At 35.8% G+C, this 22,761-nt stretch overlaps 1 protein-coding gene across 7 annotated transcripts in view; it reads left to right on the top strand.

Moving 5' to 3' along the window:
- LOC103555851 (ubiquitin-conjugating enzyme E2 E2) overlaps nt 1-22,761 on the top strand; it is a 343,281-nt gene that overhangs the window by 217,279 nt on the left and 103,241 nt on the right. For 2 of the 7 annotated variants that reach the window (XR_011527546.1, XM_070577494.1), the window contains one exon: nt 2,698-2,826. The exons of the other annotated variants lie outside the window; for them this stretch is intronic. Coding sequence is in view for 1 of the 2 variants with exons in the window: in XM_070577494.1 (XP_070433595.1) it covers nt 2,747-2,826 (80 nt within the window). In the remaining variant the exon portion in view is untranslated. The remainder of the gene's footprint in view (nt 1-2,697; nt 2,827-22,761) is intronic. 7 annotated transcript variants of the gene reach the window in all.

The raw sequence follows: 22,761 nt of genomic DNA, 5'->3' as shown, positions 1-22,761 counted from the left end.
TCTTTTTTTCCCTATTTTAATGTTTCTGATATCAGTTGCTTTTGGCCAGGGAGCTGTTGTGAGTTAGTTGTGATTATTTGTGTGTGCACAAAAAAAACTTGTAAAAAATGTGTCAGCAGCTCAGAAGAAAACTCCAGGAGCAGTAGTGGAGCAACATTTCAAGATACAGTGTGTCGACAGTGTTCTTGATGACGCAAAGGACTATATTTTGTGGAAAAACAGTCATCTCTGAGCTGAAAAGTAATGCAGAAGAGTTGGAATCTGAATGTGAAGAAGTTTTAGTGGTAATCAGTTTTTTTTGTTCACATAGTCTTTTTATTTGTCCTCAAGAGTGAAATTATCATATATCACCATTATCATGAGAGCCCATTCAATAAGTATCAAATAATTTTTATGTGATAAGAAATCACTTAGTTATAGTTTAATTTGGCAGTTTTTTTCTTTCTTAGTGCTTCATAAAATAATAGTACATCATCTTTACATTCAATGAAATATGGTATTATACAGGAGTCTTCAGGGCCTCCATTAACATATATGGCATTTTGTGTGAATTAGAAAGAAGCATTCCTTTCTCAGGCCAAAACAGCCTTGCAGCCGGATGTGAGGGGTGGTGAGGAGAGCACAAGGTAGATTTCATCCCCTCTACACCAGATGCCTTTGGGAAGGCAACCAGCAGCACCATGTGTGGCAGCTTCAACACTCCTTACAGCAGTGTCAGTTTGACAAAGGACCATTTTATCTTAGAATTTGAAACAGAGCATTATATATAGTTTTAGACATTGCTGTCCTGTTTTTGAATGTTATGACTTAGAAGAAAGGTCCCAGGAAAACTTTGACTGTATAGCAAAGTGAATGTCAAATCAATATTCAGAAAAATAGGTTTCTATTTTAAAAATCATCCTCTTTGAGGAAGTTTTTTCTAATGGACAACCTATTGTGAAGGGGTTTTTATCTGTGAATATCAGGGTGTTTCTGGGTAGACAGGAAGTCTAGCAGAATTTAATTTTGATCGAGTCTTTCTGGGTCAGTGACCTCATAATCTTTTCAGAATGAAACTCTAGCCATGAAGCATTCCAGTCCCACTCCTAGGAACTTTGGTCAACTCCTGAAAGGCACGCCTGCCTTTGATGTTTGATGTACCTCTTTATATTTCTGTCTTTTGCAATGTTTTTCTTTGACCATATTCTCTAGAACTACTTTTCACACTAATTGTGTCAAAATTTTAATTTTTACAACCTTACTTTGTCCCACGGCAGCTTAACCTAATTTACCCACTATAATTAAGATTTTGAATGCAATTAGGAATAGTCTACTAAATTAACACTTTTTATGCATGGCCTACCATAAGGATTCTGATAGGAAACTAATCAAGAATGATATTAGTTCCTGTTGTAGAAAACATTCAAACTTACTATAACATTAAGTACTTGGATTCTAGATACTTCTAACTATATGAAATGCATTTCTATTGTGAATTGGAAGGTTTATAATTTCTATTTAAATGTATCATCTAGTTTTGTGTAAAATATCATTTCCTGCTTATGATTCCTTTCTTCATCTGCCATCCTCATTGCAGTATAGACAGAGAAGTGCAGTTTGTAGTAACCTGACCTCTAAATTGCTGTCTGGGAGCATAAGTAGTTATAAGAGATTAGAGGAGAAAGCTGCAACTCAAGAGATTAGGAGAGTAAATCAGGCAGAACAAGGATCTGTGGTACCTAGTGGGAAGATGAATGGCTTTCAGTGCACACCAACTCCTTCTGTTTACTTCTTCTGGCATCTTCTCAGAGTTCACCACAAAATTGTGTTTGCTAATCTTTTCAGTGCTTTTTAAAAGTGTGATATTATCCATCATCCAGAAGATTCCATAGTGTTCTATTGAATTGGGCCTCTTACCTTACTGCCCAAAGGTATGCCATTATAAAATACACTGGCAAAAAAGAGTTTAAACTGGAGGAATGTAAGGTAACTGTCACAGAGTTCTGGAATGTCAGTAGAAGCGTTCCATTGTAATTGTGTATGTTGCAGCTAAAACAATGAAAATGCTCATCTTGTACAAGTAGAAAACATTTTGTGAATGAAAGGGTTCATGGGGGATTTTTATTGTTAGCCACATTTTTAGGTATTAACAAACTGCTTACATGGATTTCTTAAAATTTGTTTGGAAAAAAACAACCGATCCTTATTTTTTTTGACCACTTGATCCTTATTGTTAGTACCAGATCACAGAACGGTCAGGAGAAGTGAGTGGATGGAATTCAAACATTTTCCTCTCGTTTTCAATTTTAAAAGTTTGAGTGGGGTGAGAATGAGGAGCTGTGGAACTTTGTGAGGTTTTTGGTATATCTCATTATATTTGCGCTTTCCACCGCTGCCCATTACTAATAATTAAAAGACGTTTATCCTTATTTTTTTTTCTTGATTGGGAAAACCGTTACCTGGTTCAGTCTCATCTTTTCACTATGTGACTAGATCTAAGATTCTAACAGTTCTAATAACGCTGCAGGTTATTTTTCCTGGTAGACAGAGGGGCAAGTAGAATCTGTCACACATCATGATTCATCAGTTCTAAGAATTTATCTCTTATAACCCTGTTTTGAATTAACTAAATAATCCAGTAAGCAGTGTTTTTAATATCTCAAAGAGGGAAATATTCGCAACTGGCTAACAATGGAATTTCCCATTTTTCACTGGCAGGAACCCCAGCCCCATAATGGGGAAGGTCCCACCAGTGTGAAGGCCCCACATGGGGACCCCTCCCCTAGTGAGGAAATGTACCCCGAAGAGGAGTCCTCCTGGCCACTGGGCCCACTGCTACCCTGCCACGTGAGTACAGCAATGGCTTTGAGGACATCAGCAATTTTTCCATTTCTTAGTGGCCATTTGTCTGATGTGAGAATTCGCCAGACCCTCTTCCTTTTCATCCTCTTAAACATTTCAGAAAAGGAGGTGTAAGTCTCCTTTAACCTTTGCTTCTTTTTTGCAAGTTTAATAAAAAGAATTTGTTTGGATAAGAGATTAGGGCTGTTGGTTAAGACTCAGTTAAGTGCAATTAATGAAACAATCTGTTGCTGTCTAGAGCAGTACTGTTCAATAGAACTTTCTGCAGTGATGGAAATGTTCTATGTTTGCACTTTCAATACAGTAATCACTAACCACATGTGGCTACTGAGTACTTGAAATATAGTGCAACTGAAGAATTTGGTTTTTAATTTTAATCTAAATTTCTCCACGTATGACTAGTAGCTACAAAAGTGGACAGTGACTGCCTGCATTTAATGCTGTGTGTGTGAGATATCCAGCCTCTTTGAACATTTCTACAGATACACCTTTTTACCTGTATTTCTTTAATAACCTAAAAAAATTTTCCTTGTATTATATGTGTGATTCTTTAATAGTGAGAAAATACTTAAATTAAAAATTCTCATTTCAAAATTTATTCACCCATATTGCCCTTACGTAGTTTTAATTACTTTATGATATTAGGGAAATTTAGTTAATCTTAAAATTATGAAGTACTATCTATTTAAATATCCCAGCTTTATTTTCTCCTTTACATGTTGTAATTTGAAACTTCAATATGTGTATGTAGAAGTAATTACACACATTAAAATAACTTTTCCATTTTATTATTCCTTTTTAATGAGACTATAAAATATCCTACGTTAGTACAGTGTATGCAGTGCTATTACTAAACATTAAATTTAGCATTTACTCATTATAATACAGTACTTAGAAGTTTCAAAGTTTGGTTCTGGTAGATGGATTCCTTAAATTACAGATCAATTAAATTTGTTGTTTTAACTACTGAGAGTAAATGTCCTTCCACTATTGCTATCATTAAAAATTGCTTACATCATAAGATATTAGTAAGGGAAATTGTGTATGTGGGGGGGGTGTATATGGAAACTCTCTGTACTATCTTTCCAATTTTTCCGGAAATTCTAAAATTATTCTAGAGTTTACTTTAAAAGATTACATCAAATTTTGTCATGCTATCCATTTATATTCATTAATTTAGCTCTATACATTCGAAGTAAAAACTATCACCTCTGTAATGGGTAGTACTTATAGAAATATCACTAGATGATAGCTTCAAAATATCCCCGAGAGATACTGTTATCATAATTTTACAGAAGAGGAAGCTGAAGCATGGAATAAAGAGTAATTTGGCCAGGTTCCTTAGCTGGTCAGTGGCAGAACCAGGATTTGAACACGGCAAGTCAAGTGCTTTTAACCACTACACTATGTTACATCTAAGGAGTCTTGATTATGCAATATAAGATTTGGTCTGTCTGCTGTCAGTGTAGCAGGACAAACTTTCCACTGTAAGAAATTCAAAATAGAGCCAGCCCTGATGGCCTAGTGGTTAAAGTTCAGCACTCACCACTTTGGCAGCCCAGATTCACTTCCTGGTCAGCGACCCACACCACCCATCTGTGAGTTGCCATGCTGTGGCGGCAGCTCACATAGAAGAACTAGAACAACTTACAACTGGGATGTACAACCATGTACTGGAGCTTTTGGGAGAAAAAAGAAAGAAAGAAATCCAAAATAAAGTAATACTATGGTAATAAATTACTTTTACAACTTGAAAAATATAAAATTATGCTTTATTTCTCTTATAATGATTCAGACTTTATTCCCACACAATGATTATTTTTATGAATGAGAAATATGTTTGTATTATCTTGACAAGAAATGCCTGTATTGGTGGGTTTTTAAAAATTTATGGCTTTGTTAAGATAGCGACTAATAAAGAAAAAAATAAAGAGAGCAGTACCTAAAGGGTAGGGGAAATGAATGTGATTGGTTATCTCATAAAAAGAAAGTTTTTATGGGACTTAAGTTTTTAGGGAAATTAAATATGTGGCCTATTGTTTTATGAAATTATTACAGTGTTGTTTTACCATATGCCTATTACAGTGTTTTGTTAATGTTATTCTTCCTGGACATTAAATTATAGATATTTGATTGTTAAAATTTAAATATGAGAAGGGTTGATGGTAAATTTTCAGCATTTCTTTGAGATGCTTTTGTGGGACTTGGAAAGTATTTCTTTGGCTGAAAATAGAGAAGAAAAAAGATAGAGTATGTTGCATAGTTCAAAAATTGTCGTAGGTGGAATATATTGGTTCATCTACTCATATAATGAATATTATATACCCATTGGTGTATTCACACATTCAACAATGTGCTATATCTAGCTGCTGCATGGATTCAAGGTCATGCATTTACTTTCAGCACCAGACATAATGCTAAATGCTTTAAGGCAACTTGAGTCATAAACAGGTGTAGTTTCTTACAGGATCATTCCTTTTCTGTTGGTGTATATACTTGTGAACCAACTAGCAATCCTCTCTTGACTCTTGTAAATTATTTGTATTCGGACGATGTTGCTTTCTTGCTAAGAATGTATATTTTTAAATCTCTTTTAAAATTTTTGTGAGACTGTAGGCAGTTCAGTGCAAAAGTCATGTTTGCAAAATAAGGGAATTTTAAATTCTGGCATATACAGACCAGTTAAAATTTAGGATTAGATTCTTGAATTAGAGTGACTTCCTAACTTGATCCTGCTTATAATCTTTATTAGGCCAGATGATTCATGTTACCTAATGTAGTTGAGTTGCTACTGCATCATTCTGTGTTGGGCAAAGGAGGAGTAAGGTTTCTCTCTTAAGGGAGAATGGTATTTAATTCTATCATTTTTTAAAGGACAGTATATGACAAGAGATCTGGTGAGGGCAGTAGGAGGAAAAAAACTTGAAGGACCATAATTTATTTCAAAATGCCTGTGATCCAACAGATAGCTTTAAGATGAACACGGTCTTTTTATGCCATTGGGTTCTGTTCTCCACAGCACCCCTTTGCTCAAATAGCAACAGTATGTCTTGGATTTCCCAGAACAAGCCAACTTTCTGGTATTCCATCCTATTTTTTCCGTAAGTGCACTTGTACTAATTAGACCATATGTCCCATTTTTTTAAATAGGATATTTAGAAAAATGACTACTGTACAAAATAAATGATAGGTAAGGTATTTTGGGACATTTCACATTGGGAAAGTAACTAGTATGCATAAGACTTAGATATCTAGGTTTGAATCTGCCTTTCTGTAACTGGTAAGTGCTAGCTTTAGTAGAGTATCCTGGCTTAATGTGTACGTTTTAAATATGTCAGTTAAATCAACCTGATTGTGGTATTTTCTACGTTATTAAAAGTAATGAATTTTTTTGTTGAAATGAACACAGTATTTTTTAATTTCCATTTCTACTGGAAACTATGTTCTCAAGCTCTCAATTTGTTTCTACCTTTCATGGGGAGCAAAAGAGAAAATACTTTATATCTTCAATCTGTTTTTAAAAAGAGAGTTAGTTTGAGTATGGTTTAAAGGAAGTTAAACAGAACAGATATCCAAAGTATTAACAAAGAAAACCAAGACTAACGTTTTAGCATACTTTCTCTTTCTACCTATTTACTTCTCATTTAAAAATGGTACAAATATTAGAAGACTAGAACTGAGGTACATAGAACTATAGTTTAGGGACTTAAAAAAATCCCTTTATGTGCTTTTCTGAGTCTGGAAGGGAATTCACTGAAGATCTTAATGAAGTATAAATCAAGATATCGCACATAAACCACTTTATAAACCAAACAGTAAATAAATTTTTCATGATACGTTTTCCTAATACTCTGCAACCAACAGAGCTTTCTTCTAGGGCAAAATGTAACAGCTTTCTTTTCAGGATGTATTTGCACATTGGCCCAGGAAGCATCCCTTAAGTGTTAAGATGTTGTTAATACCTTGAGTAGGGACGAACCCCTTCCTGAACTTATTAGGGAGTTGCTGGTGACCTCTTAAAAAGGTAAATGTCTGAGAATAAATAGGTAGGATGTCTGCTATAAAAGAAAACTAAAAGTATGGTTTTCTGTACTCTTTGGTTTCACGGTAGAGAGGTAGCATTTCTCAAATATTTGCTAATGGTGTAAAATTATCATACTAAGTCCAGGTACCTGTTAGAATCATAGGCTGCTAAAACTTAAAGGGAAGAATAAGAGAGAGATATGTTTTACTTTTCCTCAGTTTTGTTGTGTCTGGATTTTTTTATAAGCAAATGAATTATTTAGATGCTCATTAGCTGCTCTTAAATTTGATAGATTTTAATACTTTATAAACTGATTTTTAAAATTTTCATAGTACTTAACTGTACTAACTTCTCTCATACTGTATCTTTATTAGTTATTAATATAGCAGAAACTCTATTAGAAAGAAATTGTTATTTTAGAACAAAAATCTGTGAAAAAGAACTGTTTATTTTAAATGGTGTTACCCATGAAGGGAGTCCCTTTTTTTTTTTTTTTTGAGGACGATTAGCCCTGAGCCAACATCTGCTGCCAATCCTCCTCTCTTTGCTGAGGAAGACTGGCCCTGACCTAAGGTAGGTGCCCATCTTCCACTATTTTATATGTGGGACGCCTGCCACAGCTTGGCTTGCCAAGCAGTGCCATGTCCGCACCCGGGATCCGAACCAGCGAACCCCGGGCCGCCAAAGTGGAATGGGCACACTTGACCACCGCACCACCAGGCCGGCCCCAGGAGTCCCTATTTTAAAAGCTTAGAGCTGGGTTAGACCTCTAAAGGGTGTCTCATGTCTAAGTGCTTTCCATCTACCCTCTAAAATCCGATTTAAGTCTGATGTTCTACCTTGTGTCTTCTTTAGTCTCATAAAGAACAAGACAGAAATTATGGAGTAAATTGCCAGAAAGCCTAACAAAACAGAGTTTTAGGCTAGAGGGAGTTAGCAAGCAGATGTAATGAGAATGAGCTTTCTTCACAGTGCTTCACTTACACACAGTATGAGAAGAGCTGTCACCTCATAAACCAGAAAACGTAGCCGGTGCCCCAGCCAGCTAATGGGATAATCTGACAACTCTCTTTCATGTATGAGTAATGTTTCATTGTGCCTACGTGAGAAATAATGCTATGTAAATACAACTAGACTAACAACTCGATTAAAGTTGTATTTAAACTATGTGAAAGTCTTAAGATGCCAAACTTCTAAAACTGCATACAAATGCAAACACTATCTCCCTTTAAGTTGTAGTACAGTGTACTTACTAATTTACCTGTAGTTGAACTCAGACTGAACATTGCACAGAAAATGTCAGAAACATTTTTTGTCTGCTTGGCTCATATTTTGCAGTGTGCTTTTGCTCCTTTATGGGTGTGTCAGAGATTCTGAGAAGTCATTGAGGCCAAGTGTGAGGGCTTGATTCCAAAGAAATCCAAGAACTCACTAAGGTTGTCCTGTCTGCCATGCGGAGGCCTTTGCCTGCCAAGGACATCTTAATACAGATTTTGCTCCCTCCTCTTTCTGAGAGAAGACCTGAAAACTTAAGTTTCCAAAGTCTTTTCCGCATGCAAAGTATGTGGAAGGAGCAGAACTGTCAACAGAGCTGTGATTAAGCAATTTGACTACCTAGCTTAACTGTCCGTGCCTAACCTAACTGCCAATAGGAAGTGCCTCTGGTGTCTACAAGTAAATGGCAGTAAACCAAAAAGTAAGATAATCGTGTTGCCTGTATTTTAGGTACATTCTGATTTGATAATTCAGATTTCATCTCATTTTTTGCAAATGGTGGTTTGAAGTAGATCGCCCTTTGGATTCAATTTTCTGCCTTAATTGTGGTGCCGCACACAGTTAAGCAAGATCTTCTATGCTCACAAATTATTGACTTCGATTATGTTTTCAAATCCTGCCAAATGGTTTTTTTTGCTTTTTACATAAGCAGATCTACCCGTGGGAAATCCACAAGGGCTACACTTGACTCCTGCGAGTATTTTGCTTGAAATTTATTTTTCATCAGTCATTTTGTAGCTAATAGAACAAAATGCATTTTTTCTTTCATAAGCACTCTGCTCATTGACAAAGCAGATATGACTAGCAAAGATGAGGAATACTAAGAGCAAAATTTCTAACTGATACACATAGTTGAATTACATCCAAAATTGGTTAATAGTTATTAAAGACTGCTTAGTTGCTAACTTTTTGTTCTCCACCTTGTAATCATGAAAAAATAAGTGAATGGTAAAAGAACCAAAGCATTTTTACAAATGCAGACACGTTTATGAAACAACGTTTAAACTAACCAAAATATGAGGAGGAACAAAAAGCTAACGCTGATTTACAGTAGAGGAGCTATATAAACACCGCTGGGACGTCCCTCTGCAGTAACACTTCTATTGCTCTGAAGTCTGCCACACAGACTCAGCATGGGAGCAAATTCTTCCTGCCTCAAGCCATTTTAAGTTGTATGGGAAGTTTCTAGAGAAAGTCCACCAGCTGGTGTAGAGAGCTATTTTGCTTATCTTAATTGCGTATTCCTTAGAACTTTCGTGATCTGTAAAAACCACAGACCAGAATGTAGCCCCTTTTCTCAGCATACTTTAAATATAATGAATTCAAGTATTTGTGTTAGTTTTAAACGTTGGAAAGGAAAAGAAAAAAAACAAAATTTACTTCGTGCTAAAGAGTTTTATTCTGAATAACTAAAAGGTTTTTTCCCCCCTCAATTTCAAATCCTGTGAGTTTGGGTAGGGGTCAAGTACTTAGCTACGTTTTCCGGATGAAGAATCCCTGGCATGGAGATTAAATAACTAAGCTGACTGTCACAGTACGTGGCAGTGCTAGGCAGGAGCAACTCAGTGTATGACACTTCTGGGGTTGTTTTTATGATTTGGACCAGATGTGACTGGTTGGCACTTTGAGCTGTTGAGTTGCCTCTCAGAAGTCCTGTGGCACACAGTTGGAGTTAGTGTGAAAGCCAGAGATACAAGATAAAGCACTTCAGAAAACATTGGAGTTCAATTCAGAAGACCTGGGTTCAAATCTCTCATAATCAACCTTAATAACATTATGAAAATCGTGCATTTTGTGGGGGCTGGCCCACGGGTGTAGTGGTTGGGTTCGCAGACTCCACTTCGGCACCCCAGGGTTTGCAGGTTTGGATCCCCGGTGCAGACCTAGCACTGCTTGTCAAGCCATGCTGTGGAGGCATCCCACATAAAAAAGAGGAAGCTTGGCACAGATGTTAGTTCAGCAACAATCTTCCTCAAGCAAAAAGAGGAAGATTAGCAACAGATGTTAGCTCAGGGCCAATCTTCATCACCAAAGAAAAAAAAAAACATCATTCCTTTTTGGCCTGCCATACAGAGCTTACTGCAGACGTGGTTTTGCTCAGCACTCAGGCTGAAATCCTGGCTCTACTACCTCTGTTTTCTGTCTCCTCATCTATAAAGTGGTAATGGTACCTTCCTCGTAGGTTATATGTAAGGATCTCAAAAATCTATGACTTTTAGTGTGTAATAAGCCATCTGAAGCCTGGAGCAGCAGCAGCAGGTAATGCTACTACTACTGCCAGTGCTGCTTATTATTATTACTATTATTAAGAGGATCAGTAAGATGTGTTTGACAGCATGCCATAAACTGTATATTAATATATAATCAGAGGAGATAAAATATGTAGGTAAATATCTATAATATAAAGTAGATGAGCATAATCTAAAATTCTTTGGTAATCACAGAGAGGAGAGATTATTTCCATCTGGGCTGTCATGAGAATGTTCTTGGAAGAGGTGGTTTTTGAGCTTGGCCTTAAAGAATAGTAAAAATTTGGACATGCCAAAGCTGGAGGAATTGAAATTGGTGAAGGACAATCCAAGGAGAAGCAAAAGCATGAACAAAATTAAATGTTTTATTACTAAGTTACTGTATTGATTTCAAGGACTCATTTACATTTCATTCATCTTTTGGCCATACACCTATGTCTATATGAACATAGCCTGCTGTTTTAGGTACTGGAAGTTCTTGCAATATTTTGTAATTTGCAAAATACTCTTAATTTCCTCAGAAAACCAGTAAGATATGTTTTGTTATTTCTATTTTATAGATGAGGAAACTGAGACTTTCACAGCAGTGATTGTAGAAGGGGAGAACAAGTGTACAAACACTGAATTTCATGTATTTCCACAGCGACACACTGCCTCTGTTAGTCTAAGTAAAAACAGTTTCAAGGCCATCAACTACGTATTTGGCCCAAGGTTGCCTTCTTAAAATGTATGCCATATTCAGAAGGGCTGGAGTAACAGTTTAGATGACCCCATGTAAATCCAACACCACTTCTGTAAAGGTAACCCTAAACCCACAGAATGCTAGTGATAGTACCTAAAAGGCAGCCACGAAGCAAGTGTTCGTATTAACACTGTGTGTGATCTTTGTTCCATTTTGCCACAGTTAGCTAGGAAGCTTTGATTCAATATTGTCTTCAGTTTATTAAATTGAAACTGACAGTAAATGACTATCGGGTCTTAGAGCTGTGCTACAGTGATAGAGGAATCTTGTTTTTGATTGTTAACTCAAAAATATTTGGAAAAATAAAAAATGAGAATTTTTGTATAGTATTGATATTAGGAAATTATAAAGTCATAATGGTCAAATAATTAAAGTAGGCATCTCTTCAAAGCCATACTACTCTGAGCAATTTTCTTAACATTAGTTTCATTTTCTTTTTAAAGGAATTTTAATGTAGGTAAAATATCATGACTTGCATTTATTATTTTAGTTAATGTAATAAGTCACAGAAGCTTGCGTTTTTTCATCAAATCTCCAAGACATGTATTTCTGGTCTTAGAAGAATACAATCTATTTCCCATAATTCTGCTATTGCATATTTGTTACATTTTAAATATAAAGTTAACATGTTTCTGCTTGAAATGTCTTGATTACATTGCATATTCTGAAAACTCACACTACTCCAATAAAACTGTTACGTCAAGAGTAATATGACTATATGATATGACATTTATATTAAATGTGATTTTCATCTACTGTATAGGGTTTTCTGAAATTATAGCAAACTGTAATTCCATCCAGTTCTGACTACATTGTAAACTTGGGAGTGAACTGAAGTGATTTGTCATAAATATCCCACTATGGGATTTATTTGAAATACATTATAACATTTTTTATTTTTAATAATACAAGATTAGCATCATTCAGTGTGAAATATAATATTGTTATATAGCATAATTCAGAAATGTCTCCCTGATGCTGTCACTGTATTGTATTGATTTTAACTTAATGTTTTTATTGTCTGATATTTTCTCTGCCTTATATGCTGCTTGTTCTTAATATTGCTAAGATGCCTTTGTTACCAGTGTGTAGCTAGTATCAAGAACATCTGTTAGCATTTTGGAGGTGAAGTAGTACTTTCAAGCTGCGGGTCCTAGGTAGGACTGGCGCGAGTTTAAGTAGGACACAAGTTTAAAATGTTAATTCTAATTATATGGTAGCAAGTTCCAGAGATTGTTAAATTTACCTTAAAAGACCAATGAATTTCACCTTGTCCTCCATTGATAGTCTTTATCTGTCTACACAAGTGTGTGATAATGTATGATGAAAAAATACAGCTTCTTATGATTTTTGTTTGCTATGCATGACCAACGCTGAGTCCTCTGGTTTCTCCACCTCAGCCCAGGAAACTTGCACAGCCCAGGAAACTTTCCCTACTCCTGTTTGCTAGCCACACACCAGTCTAGGCAGGCAGGAGGAAGTAAGTGGGATTAGTCACAGGACAAGAGTTAAGTGATACCTGGGAACTTCTAGGTTAAGGAAAGGATCAGAACAATTCTAGGCCAAATATCAACATGGAAAAATTGCTTTTGATGTCCTTGCCCTCATCTTTTGCATCCCTTGTTATCTCTCATACTCCTGATTCTCTCTCTATATGTGATAGAGGAACTCTTTTACAGCAATAGAGTAACTGTTACAATGAGGACTCTGAAGACATTTATCAGCAGTGTGACGTTGAGCAAATTATTTAACCTCTCTTTGCCTCAGTTTCCTTGTCTGTAAAACTGGCTTGGTGTGTAATAGTACCCCAACCCAACTGGGGTGGAAAGTGCATGTAACAGTGCCTAGCGTATAGTTGACACCATGGAAGTGTTAGCAGTGGTGATATTATAATAAATTATTCTTATTGAAAATTAAACGGTTAAGGCTATCTATGGTAGAGACCTCATACACACCTAGAAGGGGCTCCACAAATGTATTTACTGAATGTTCCATTACTGAAAGACCTGCCTTTTCTTATAAGTGCCCCTTGCTCAAAACTACTCAGTCTTTTTTGCCCTTAAAACTTTAATTCCTTCAGGGTATACCCTCATAAGGAAGCTAAGAGAGAAAAAATGATGATCAACTAAACCAAACTACACCAAGATGAGAATGACCAATCGCCGCACTCTAGGAATGTTTTCTATTTAAATCATATTAATTGGCAGAATTCTAGGCAACTTGGAATTAGGAAGGAGAATTTGAGCCTGTAACCTGAACACCGAAATCAGTTTAACGTCTCACGTCAGAGAAGATATTGCCTTACCAGAAGCCATGAGAGATCCAGGACTCAGTTTCTACCATTTAGTAACTAGGAGCAGTCATAACTATCACCCCAGTTCTCATGGAACATTTAGGCTGTGGAACCCTCTTGCCAGTGGCTTGAGATAGCCTGACCTCCTGGGTCCCTAAATGACAAATGTCTGCAGAGAGGGCCTCAGAGTAGCTTCTTGATCTGATTAGTTGCTGTCTCCCCTCCCCATTGTTTCTTTAAAATTTTTGACTGGCTTTTAATAAACAGTACATAAACTTCTTATTATTTCTCTTTAATTACCACCCAACATAGTGTAGTAACTATTAGCTGTATCATTATGTTTCATATTAATGAAGTTTTAAATTTTTTAATTCCAATAGTTATAAACTCCTTCATGTTTAGTGATTGCCATTTATTGTAACATAAGATGATCCTCTGCTTTTGACTCCAAAGAATTGGACGCTAGCAGTTTTCATTAAGCCAATTTTAATTAATATGTTAAAGATCATATTGTTCTTGATAAATTAAAATGTACAGAACATATGAACTGTGACTTTGAGCTTCATTTTAAAATAGCATGTTTGCATATCACTGTTGTGGTTCTTTTATACCTCAAATGGTCATAAAGCCCTGTCTTACATTTAGCAGAAAATCAACAACTCTGACAGAGGAACTTTGCCTAATAACAGCACAAGTGATCAATCATCTGTAATAGTAATAAGGGTGATCTTTGAAAGGTAAACCAGAACCTGACCTGCAAACTCAACAATATTGTCAAAGTATTTTGTATCATTTATGGTAGATGGACTGTTTAATCCATTATTTAAATGTACTTAGTACTTTTTTCCAAGAAGCTAAAATAAAGCCAATATCTTACCTTTGGTGAAAACACCTTAGTTACACTGTCATGTAATTGTAATGCTCTAAAATAACTCCAAACTGGAGCAGTAAGCCAATCTAGAAAGGATGTCTATTAAGCATCTGAATAACATCAATTATTGACATAGTTTTTCGGTTTATTTTTAGGGCCTTCGCCAAACACAGCATACTATTCTAGAACCTAATAAGGATGGAGATAGATATAGATATCTATAGCTATACTCAAATAATTCATTTAGAAGTTTTATTGTGCTGAAAAATATTTTGTAAATTCTATTTAAATCCATAGCAAAACAAATTAACAATAATCTTAAATCAAAACTTAATTATATAATACCCATTTCTTTATCTTAAAGTGTGAAACAAGTAGAAGTTATGAGAGGCAGAGTTGATGTAGTGAGGAAGTACTTCTCCAGTTACTGTAATTGTGGCATAATTAAATAAACTTTCTGAACTTCAGTTTCCTCATCTACAAAATGTGAATAATACTTGTAGTACTTACTTCTTAGGGTTTGTGGTAGGAAACAAATGAGATAATATGTGAAAAAATGCTTCAGTAATTACCAAGTATTTTTCAAATGTATGTGAAGTCTTAAATACAAATGCTACAATTAGCAATATAAACTTCTAAGACTACACCTACACATCTATATCTTAGAAAATCATTTGCCTAACATCCTCTGAAAAGCAGGTATATTGTAACATAAGCTTTCATTGACACTCAAATTTTCATCTTAATTTTTGTCTCATTCAAAGGGATGCTGCTTCACATAACTGATAGCTAACATTTACTGACTTCACTCTTCAACTACTATGTCTACATGTCATATCATTTAATCCTCACAACAATTCTATGATGTAGGTAATGTTATTATCCCATGGAAGGAACTGAAACAGAATTAAAGAATTTTCCAAGATCACACAGCTAATGAGTGGCAAGGCTAAGATACATCTCAGATCTGTGTGATTCCAGAACCCAGGCAGCTCTACTAGCCTGCAGTAGGCAATTTGAATCACACTAGGTATAGTATAGTTCATGTCATCTCAGAGCCCCCAAAATCACAAATTTCTACAAGACCTATTGTTATGAAATAGTTTTAGAACTGGTGGTCCTGTGACTTTTCCCCACAGAAGGACCTGTTAGCTTTTGCTAATTAAAGGTACCTAACAAATTCATTACCTGACTTTAAGATGAAAGTGGATGACTCTCTGGCCTCTCAGAGACCACCAGTGGTTATGCAGTGGCCGAATTGGAAATCCTTTAGCCAGAAAAGAATTGTGGGCAGAAGGAACCTTCACTTTTACTGCTCTCCAGGCCAGGCCTATAGGACTCTCTCCCTCCTTTGCATCTCCATATCCCATTCACCTTCAGCTTCCCAGCTCCGGCACAACTGGCTTTTTTCCTTAACTAATGACAAGTATCATGACATTTAAAGAATTACTTAAGCCATATTAGTTGAATGCCTACACAGGCCCTCCTGAACAGTGGCTATCAAGGGAAAAATGTATTTGTTTTAAATGTAACTGAGTTATCTAGTATGCCTCCCTTTTTGTAAAATTTATGGCTTGACTAAGTTTCTAGTCTCAGAGCAATAGTATGTGTTTATGAGTATAGGCATACATTCTTTACAGTTGGGTAAATTACCATAGTAATTTACACAGTTGTAGAGGAATACTTTTGAACTGTTCCCTTATTAGGAGAGCACCTATAAAGGTGTCTCCCAAAGTATGTTGCCTTACCACCAGGGGTGTGCAGAATGACTACTGGTAGTACAGAATAAACATTTTTTAATTCATAATTACCTATATTACTTTCAATTTACATTGGGAAAAGTATATAACTAGTACATCAAAGCCATGATTTCATGATTTTTTAATTGAGGCTAAACTAGGTATTTTATTTTTTAAAAGGTCTTACATAGGTATTTTGCTTTTTTAAAAACTAACTTAAAGAAAATATTAAATGAAGGATACTATAGTTAGTACCTGAATAAGCAGCTACACATATAAATGATATGTGGAAAACACTGGCCCGTAACATGCACAGTTAGCTCAAGCTAGTTTTCTCCAGTGTCCTGTATAACAGTCCTGATGATCCTTGCCTTTGCTTTGGTGACATGACAGTCTGTAATGAAAACTTTGGATTGGTTATTCTTTGCACTATAGTAAACTCTTAACAGAATATTTTGTCTTGTTCTAAAATAACAGTCAGTCTCTGAGTCTTGTTTCCTTATTTCTCTTATAAAAATGTATTTATTATTTGCCAGCTCTTTCACAATGGAGGAGATGCCACAGAGTTTACTATGGTGCGTTTGCAAAATGAATGCAAAACAGCAATTATTTTTCTTGGTAATTTAAATGAGATCTTACTATAGAAAAGTCTGAGATAAAACTTTAAAGCAATTTTTCCCTGAAAAAATTAGACATTCAATAAGTAAAGTGGGCCGCAAGGGATAATGTATGTGCTCTGTTAAATACGAAATGTATGCTCCATTGCAATTTCAAAGTAACTATTGGTCATGTAATATACTTTGGTACATGTGTTTTTATTTTTTGAATTTGGTTGCATGAGAAACCTCAGACTTAAAAGTTTTCTTTTCTTGGCTTTTGATCTTTTAAGTGTGTTTTTCCCTTTGTGGTTATGTTTGAAAATAATTTAAGTTGAAAGCCTAAGGTTTGTTCTTTGGTGAAGTTTTTTATTGTTTTGATATTTTTATTGTTTTTTATTGTTTTTTATTTAGTTTTATTTAGTTTATTTGGTTTATTTAGTTTTTTATTGTTTTGATGGCAAGTTGCTTGACTGACCCACAATTACACCACTGAAAATGGGCCTAATAATCTTTACTTCATGGAGGTGCAATCAAGATTAATATGCAATACTCTAAAGGTTTAATGCAGCATAGGGACAGAGAAAATAGGTGGTAACTATTTGTTTTATTTTCAGCAATCGAAAATGACTCCAAAATTATGGTCATATAACCCCAATATTCAAAGCCTTACTGTACTTCTAGGAGTTTTCTTTCCTTGCACTTCTCCTACAGAGCCTCCTTACCCTTGCTCCACCTAGACCATTCTGGATTTTGATACTCACTCTCTATCTGCCTTCTCTTGTCCCAGTCCTATCCTGTCAGTCCTACATGTCATTTGCCCTTATTATTTCAGTTTTTACCACTGTTTATCTGAATTTCCAGTTGAAGTACACAGTTTAGCACTTGTTTTTTGGTCTACTTCTTCTAGTCAAATCTTAATTTTTCCAAGCAAATTATAAGTACTCAAGGGCAAAGAAGATTGTGTCCTATACTTTTCCCGTATTACCCACAATTGTCTGGCTTAACTACAAAAGCAAAAAAAGACATTAAATCAAAGTCATTGAGAAAAGGGCACAGTGGTGATTATAAAGTAAAATAGGGGTGTGATACATTTAGTTTGGGGATGGTTATACTAACTGAGCATCTACCATAGTACTTTACCCATAGCAGTCTCTAGAAGATAGTCATTCCAGTCAGCTTAATTGGGGGAGGTACCTAACTACCCAGTAATGGAAATGCGGTGGAGAAGAGAAGAGGAAATACACTAAATCCCTGATGTCAGAAGACCTGGATTCAGATTTTATTCCTCTAGTTGCATGAGCTTGGGCAAGTCACTTACCATTAGGTGTGAAATTGTGGGGGTGGAGAAGAGTGGGGGACCAAACCAAAGAACTGAAAAAATTAAAACACACTTGACTCTGAATATTTGAATCTTGGTTTTGAAACTGACTAACTGCATATGTGCTCTTGATCAAGTCATGCATCTCTTGATTTCATCTCTAAATTGAGCATGATGAAATCTTTCTCACAGGGCTATTATTAGGATTAAATTTAGAACACGTATGTGTTGATGCCTGATATATTGTGAGCACATACTAAATTTTATGTTTATTTTTAAATAAACCTCTATGGATCTATGTTGCCTCAATTGTAAAATGAGAGACTTAAGTTAGACAGTCACCAAAATCTCTTTGAGTTCTAACATTCTATGTCAGTTACCTCAGAGAGAAGATAATAAGTAAAGGATGGGTAGTATTATTTTTAAGCGTATTAGTGATTCCTGACTTACCTAAAAGAAACAGTTGCAGCAAAAAATAGATACATCTAAATTACATAAGGAACTAGTAAAATATATTTTCTTATTTACATTATGGCTTTACCTTTATAGTCATACCAGTGGACATCTGTAGCATCTTCCCCTTTGGTTTTGACATTCCATTCTGCCCAGTAAGAACTCTGCATATTGCACTCTTAGGATGATCAAGTACCTCAGTAATAACTTAAAGCAGAGTTGAACCTGTCAAGTTGACAGGCAATTCACTGGCAGAAGAGCTGTATTTTCTAATACATATGTCAAGTTTGACTTCTTAATATTATACATGATTAAACAAGTTCCAAGAGAATGTAACATTGATTCACTCCATTTTTCAGTGGCAAAAGATTCTGCCTATTGAAGAGAAAACTGTAATCTATTGCCAATTCATGTTATTTTTTGCTTGAAGTCCTCTGATTTCTAAAATAAACACAAAATCACAGTTTTCTTTTCCTTCATTTTCACAACTTTTCTATGCACACAAACCTTAAATATTGTCCCTTTCTGGCAAGTTTCTGAATAAGGGTTTACAATGCCTTGTTTATCTGGCATGTAGGCAAATGTTGTAAGTCTCACGTAGTACTAATCTGAATCTTCAGGTAAAAGAAGCTGCTATCTCTTAGGCAGGTTGGAAAACTTAAGAGCATTATAGTAATAAGAGGTTTCCTGGGAAGGCCAAGTTGCGTGCCCACCCTTTTCTTTTCTGGTTTGCCAGAATTCCAATATGGTACTGCCCTCCCTTGCTTCCTGGGGATCTCACCATCTAGGGAAATGAAAATCTCTCTGCCTACAAAAAGGTTACAGATCTGACCTCTGATCCGGGAGGCTGACAGGCAGGTCCATGAAGTTCGATTTCATGGGTATGTGGTACACTATAGTAAATCCCAGAATGCTGGGCCTACCTAGGAGGAATCATGTCTTCCTCCACAAACACTGGCATTTAGGGTTTTATTTTTATTTTTTCTAAAGTTGTCCTTTTAAACATTTCATCCATAACATCTCTAAGGGAGGGAAATTGAAATTTTAAGTAGAAGAAACAAAATGCAAAAAATCAAATTTGGTTGATTATTTCTGAGATTGAGCATGTGTAATTTTAGTTTAAATTTTCACATTTGTTCTAAGTGAATGGTTGAACACTTATGAACCACATTTGATACCATAGTTGGTATTCAGGCAGCAGATAGTAAATTAGAGAAAAATAAAATCAATAAAAACTGTTAACAGAAATGTAGAGGAATATAATAAGTGTATACTTTCTCCTTAAGCCGTTGAAAAACATGAGGGATTATTAAAAGCTACGTTTTTTGCTTGAACTACGGTTGTAGTTCTTGACTCAACTTATCTCTGTGAACAGTAAATCTGTTTTATGAAAGTCAGTTCACTTCTCTTAGGTTTTAAATACTGATTTTAAAAGATGACTCCTGAACAGTGGTGGTCAAATGGTTTTAACCACATAATCCTTTCTTCAGACATGGAAGTACAGTAACTATAATACCTGTAGTGGATCCCCTCTGTTTGAAGTGGAGTTGAGAAAGGAAAACAGAAGTGCATGGACACATGCAGACATACATACATAGATCTCCCTTGGTTCCAAGAACTACAGTTTGAAAATCACTGGTATTTTGCTACCTTTTTGTTAGAATGAATGATAGCCCTAATTCATAGTATTCCGAAGTAGACCTTGAACAATAATTACTTTAAATGAAAAATACAATTTTCGAGAAGATTCCTGAAAGGCAGTAGCAGCAGTGGCATTGTTCTTTAATCTCTCCTGAAAAACAGATAGAGCAACTAGGATATCAAAATCAAAACCTACGTAGAGCAGCTACATCAAAACCAGCTATCCCCACAAACCCCAAAATACTGGCAGGTAAGGATAAACTGCTAACAACTCCAGGTTCCATGTGGGATGAGTCACCATGTGAGAGGAAGCAGAGGAGAGGAAACAGGGCAGCTGATGACCCCGAGAAGAGGAAATTCCTCAAACTGCCAGCAAGTACTCACTGGAAAGCACAGCAGGCCAATTCCAGAGTAGCCACTGAGGTTGGGTGGCGGTTTTGCAGGGTCTAATTCATAGGTGAATACAAGGGGACTGGGAAGCAATTCAGTTTGATGATGCTAGAGCAGTCTGGGCCTTATAACTACTTGAAGCAAGCAAACCTAAGCTCTTCCCAAACAAGTCCTTTCACTGAGGAAAGCTGCTTGAAGTAGAATCCAGATTGAGGATGACAAGACAATAGGGGAGAAGAGAGAAAAAGTCTAGATGAAAAGCAGGTGATGACAACATAAGGAGTCCCACAAAGTGGAAGGCCATTTTTTTTCCAATAGTTTTATTGAGATCATAATGGCTTATAACATTGTGTAGTTTCGGGTGTACATTATTGTATATCAGTTTCTGAATAGGCTTTATCGTGCTCACCACCAGTAGTCTAACTTTTATCCATCACAGTACATATGTGCCCAAGGTCATTTTTTTTAAATCACTTTGTGAAAACAACAGTAGAGAGAGTTCTAGAATCATGAAGTTAGACAAACTGTCCTGGGCTGTCGCTTTCAAAGTAAAGGTAAATTTATTTAATTTAAAAAAAATTTTTAAAGAAAGAAAAGAAAATTAAGGAAAGTTTTTCTAAGGAAATAGTAAGGAGCAAAATAATGTCCCTACACCAAAAACATGCTCCAAAAGTCTACAAAATAGATGAAAACTATAAACTATTATTTCAAAACAAAGTAAAAAAAAAAAGGTTTTTGATGATAGAGGATAGGAAAGAAAACATAAATCAGAATTAGAAAAGACTCAAAAAGTAGGTGATTAGAGAAAAATCCATGGAGTAGCATATTTAAGATACTCGAGGTTGGAAAACTTGAGCCAATTTTCTATCCAGCCAAACTTGCCTTCAAGTATAACTACCACAGACAAATAGTTATGAACACTCCAAGAATTGAAATATTGTTCTCATGAGCCCTTGCTGAGGAATCTACTACAGAATGAGATTCAGACAACCCTTTTCCCCAACCCCCCAAGAAAAAGAACAGCTGGAGAGACATCAGAGTAAGCGTTGGTGAAATTCTGTTGCCTGGCACTTAGGTAGTGGTCCATGTGACTGAGTTCTGGGCCCTGACAAGGGGTGGCAGAAATACAGAGTATTTCTAAGCACTATCCTCCACATAGTCTCTTCGCTAATTGGCCAGCTGGCTGCGAAAGATCCAACAAAGTATTCTTTAACACCAATAGAAATCACATGACTGTTATTCCAGATGTCTCAAAATAATGTCTATGCTTCTCTACTTTAAGATTACAATAATTATTAGACTCACCAGATTAGATTGAATTTTGTCATTTATTTTAATAAGGAAGCACATCTGTAACACCAAATTTTTGAACACTTTGAAACTATATTTTGACTGTTTGAAATCTGACCTCAGGAAAACTGATAACTGTTTTCCTTTGTAATACTACGCATTTTATGTTATACATTTAAAAACATTATTCTGAGAAGAGGTCCGTATGCTTCAGCAAACTGCCGAAAGAGTCATAGAACAAAAAAGAGGTTAAGAACTCCTGATTTAAATGGAAGAGTCAGCTCTCTAAATTAATAGGAGCAGAGTGCCTTCTCACCACTCCGTCAACTGACATTAAAAATGACTTGAGCAAGAAATAAACTTTTGGTGCATTTAAACGAACATGATAAAAAAGAAAATTTTTAAAAAACCAGTGTGGAGGAAATTTCTTACTTGATTTTATTGAAATGCTTTTGTAGAAAGAACATTAGTTTTTCTGAATGTTATAGTAGCTTTCTGTTATTCAAAATCAATTTACATGGTCCTTACTGATTACCCCAGAGTTCAAAAGAAGTACCAGCCTGTCTTCAGTTTTTGTGGTTGGGCAGACTAGGCCAAACTGAACATTTCTGTTACATGCCTGAGCCACACAGTGATTCTGGTTCTTACTTTAAAGTACAAATTTGGTTCAAAGTGCTCTTCCCCAAGGTGAATATACTTACTTGTGGATATCAGACACAAAGTTTAGATTTAAACTTTACATGTGTAAACTTGTACACAAACTTTACATGTGTAAAGTTTAGACTTAGACATGTCAGATTTACCCGTGGTCATACAACCAAGGTAGCAGTCTGGGCTTGAACTGTGCTATTTCCACACATGTGATATTAACATTGTGTTATACCAACTCTCGTCTTCCATCTTCTTCCTCGTCCCTCCTTCCTTCCTGTCACAGGAGAAGAGGTTTTGGTGCTTCTGTCTTTGATTTAATCCTCCCTCTTGCCTGTGTGCATTGTATTCCATCCCCTCTTGCCTCCTCCTCAAGACACATTCCCCT

Source organism: Equus przewalskii, chromosome 15 (genome assembly GCF_037783145.1).
Source record: "Equus przewalskii isolate Varuska chromosome 15, EquPr2, whole genome shotgun sequence".
Lineage (NCBI taxonomy): Eukaryota > Metazoa > Chordata > Mammalia > Perissodactyla > Equidae > Equus > Equus przewalskii.
Note: the sequence above shows the minus strand (reverse complement) of the source record. Positions and strands in the feature narration are given on the sequence as shown.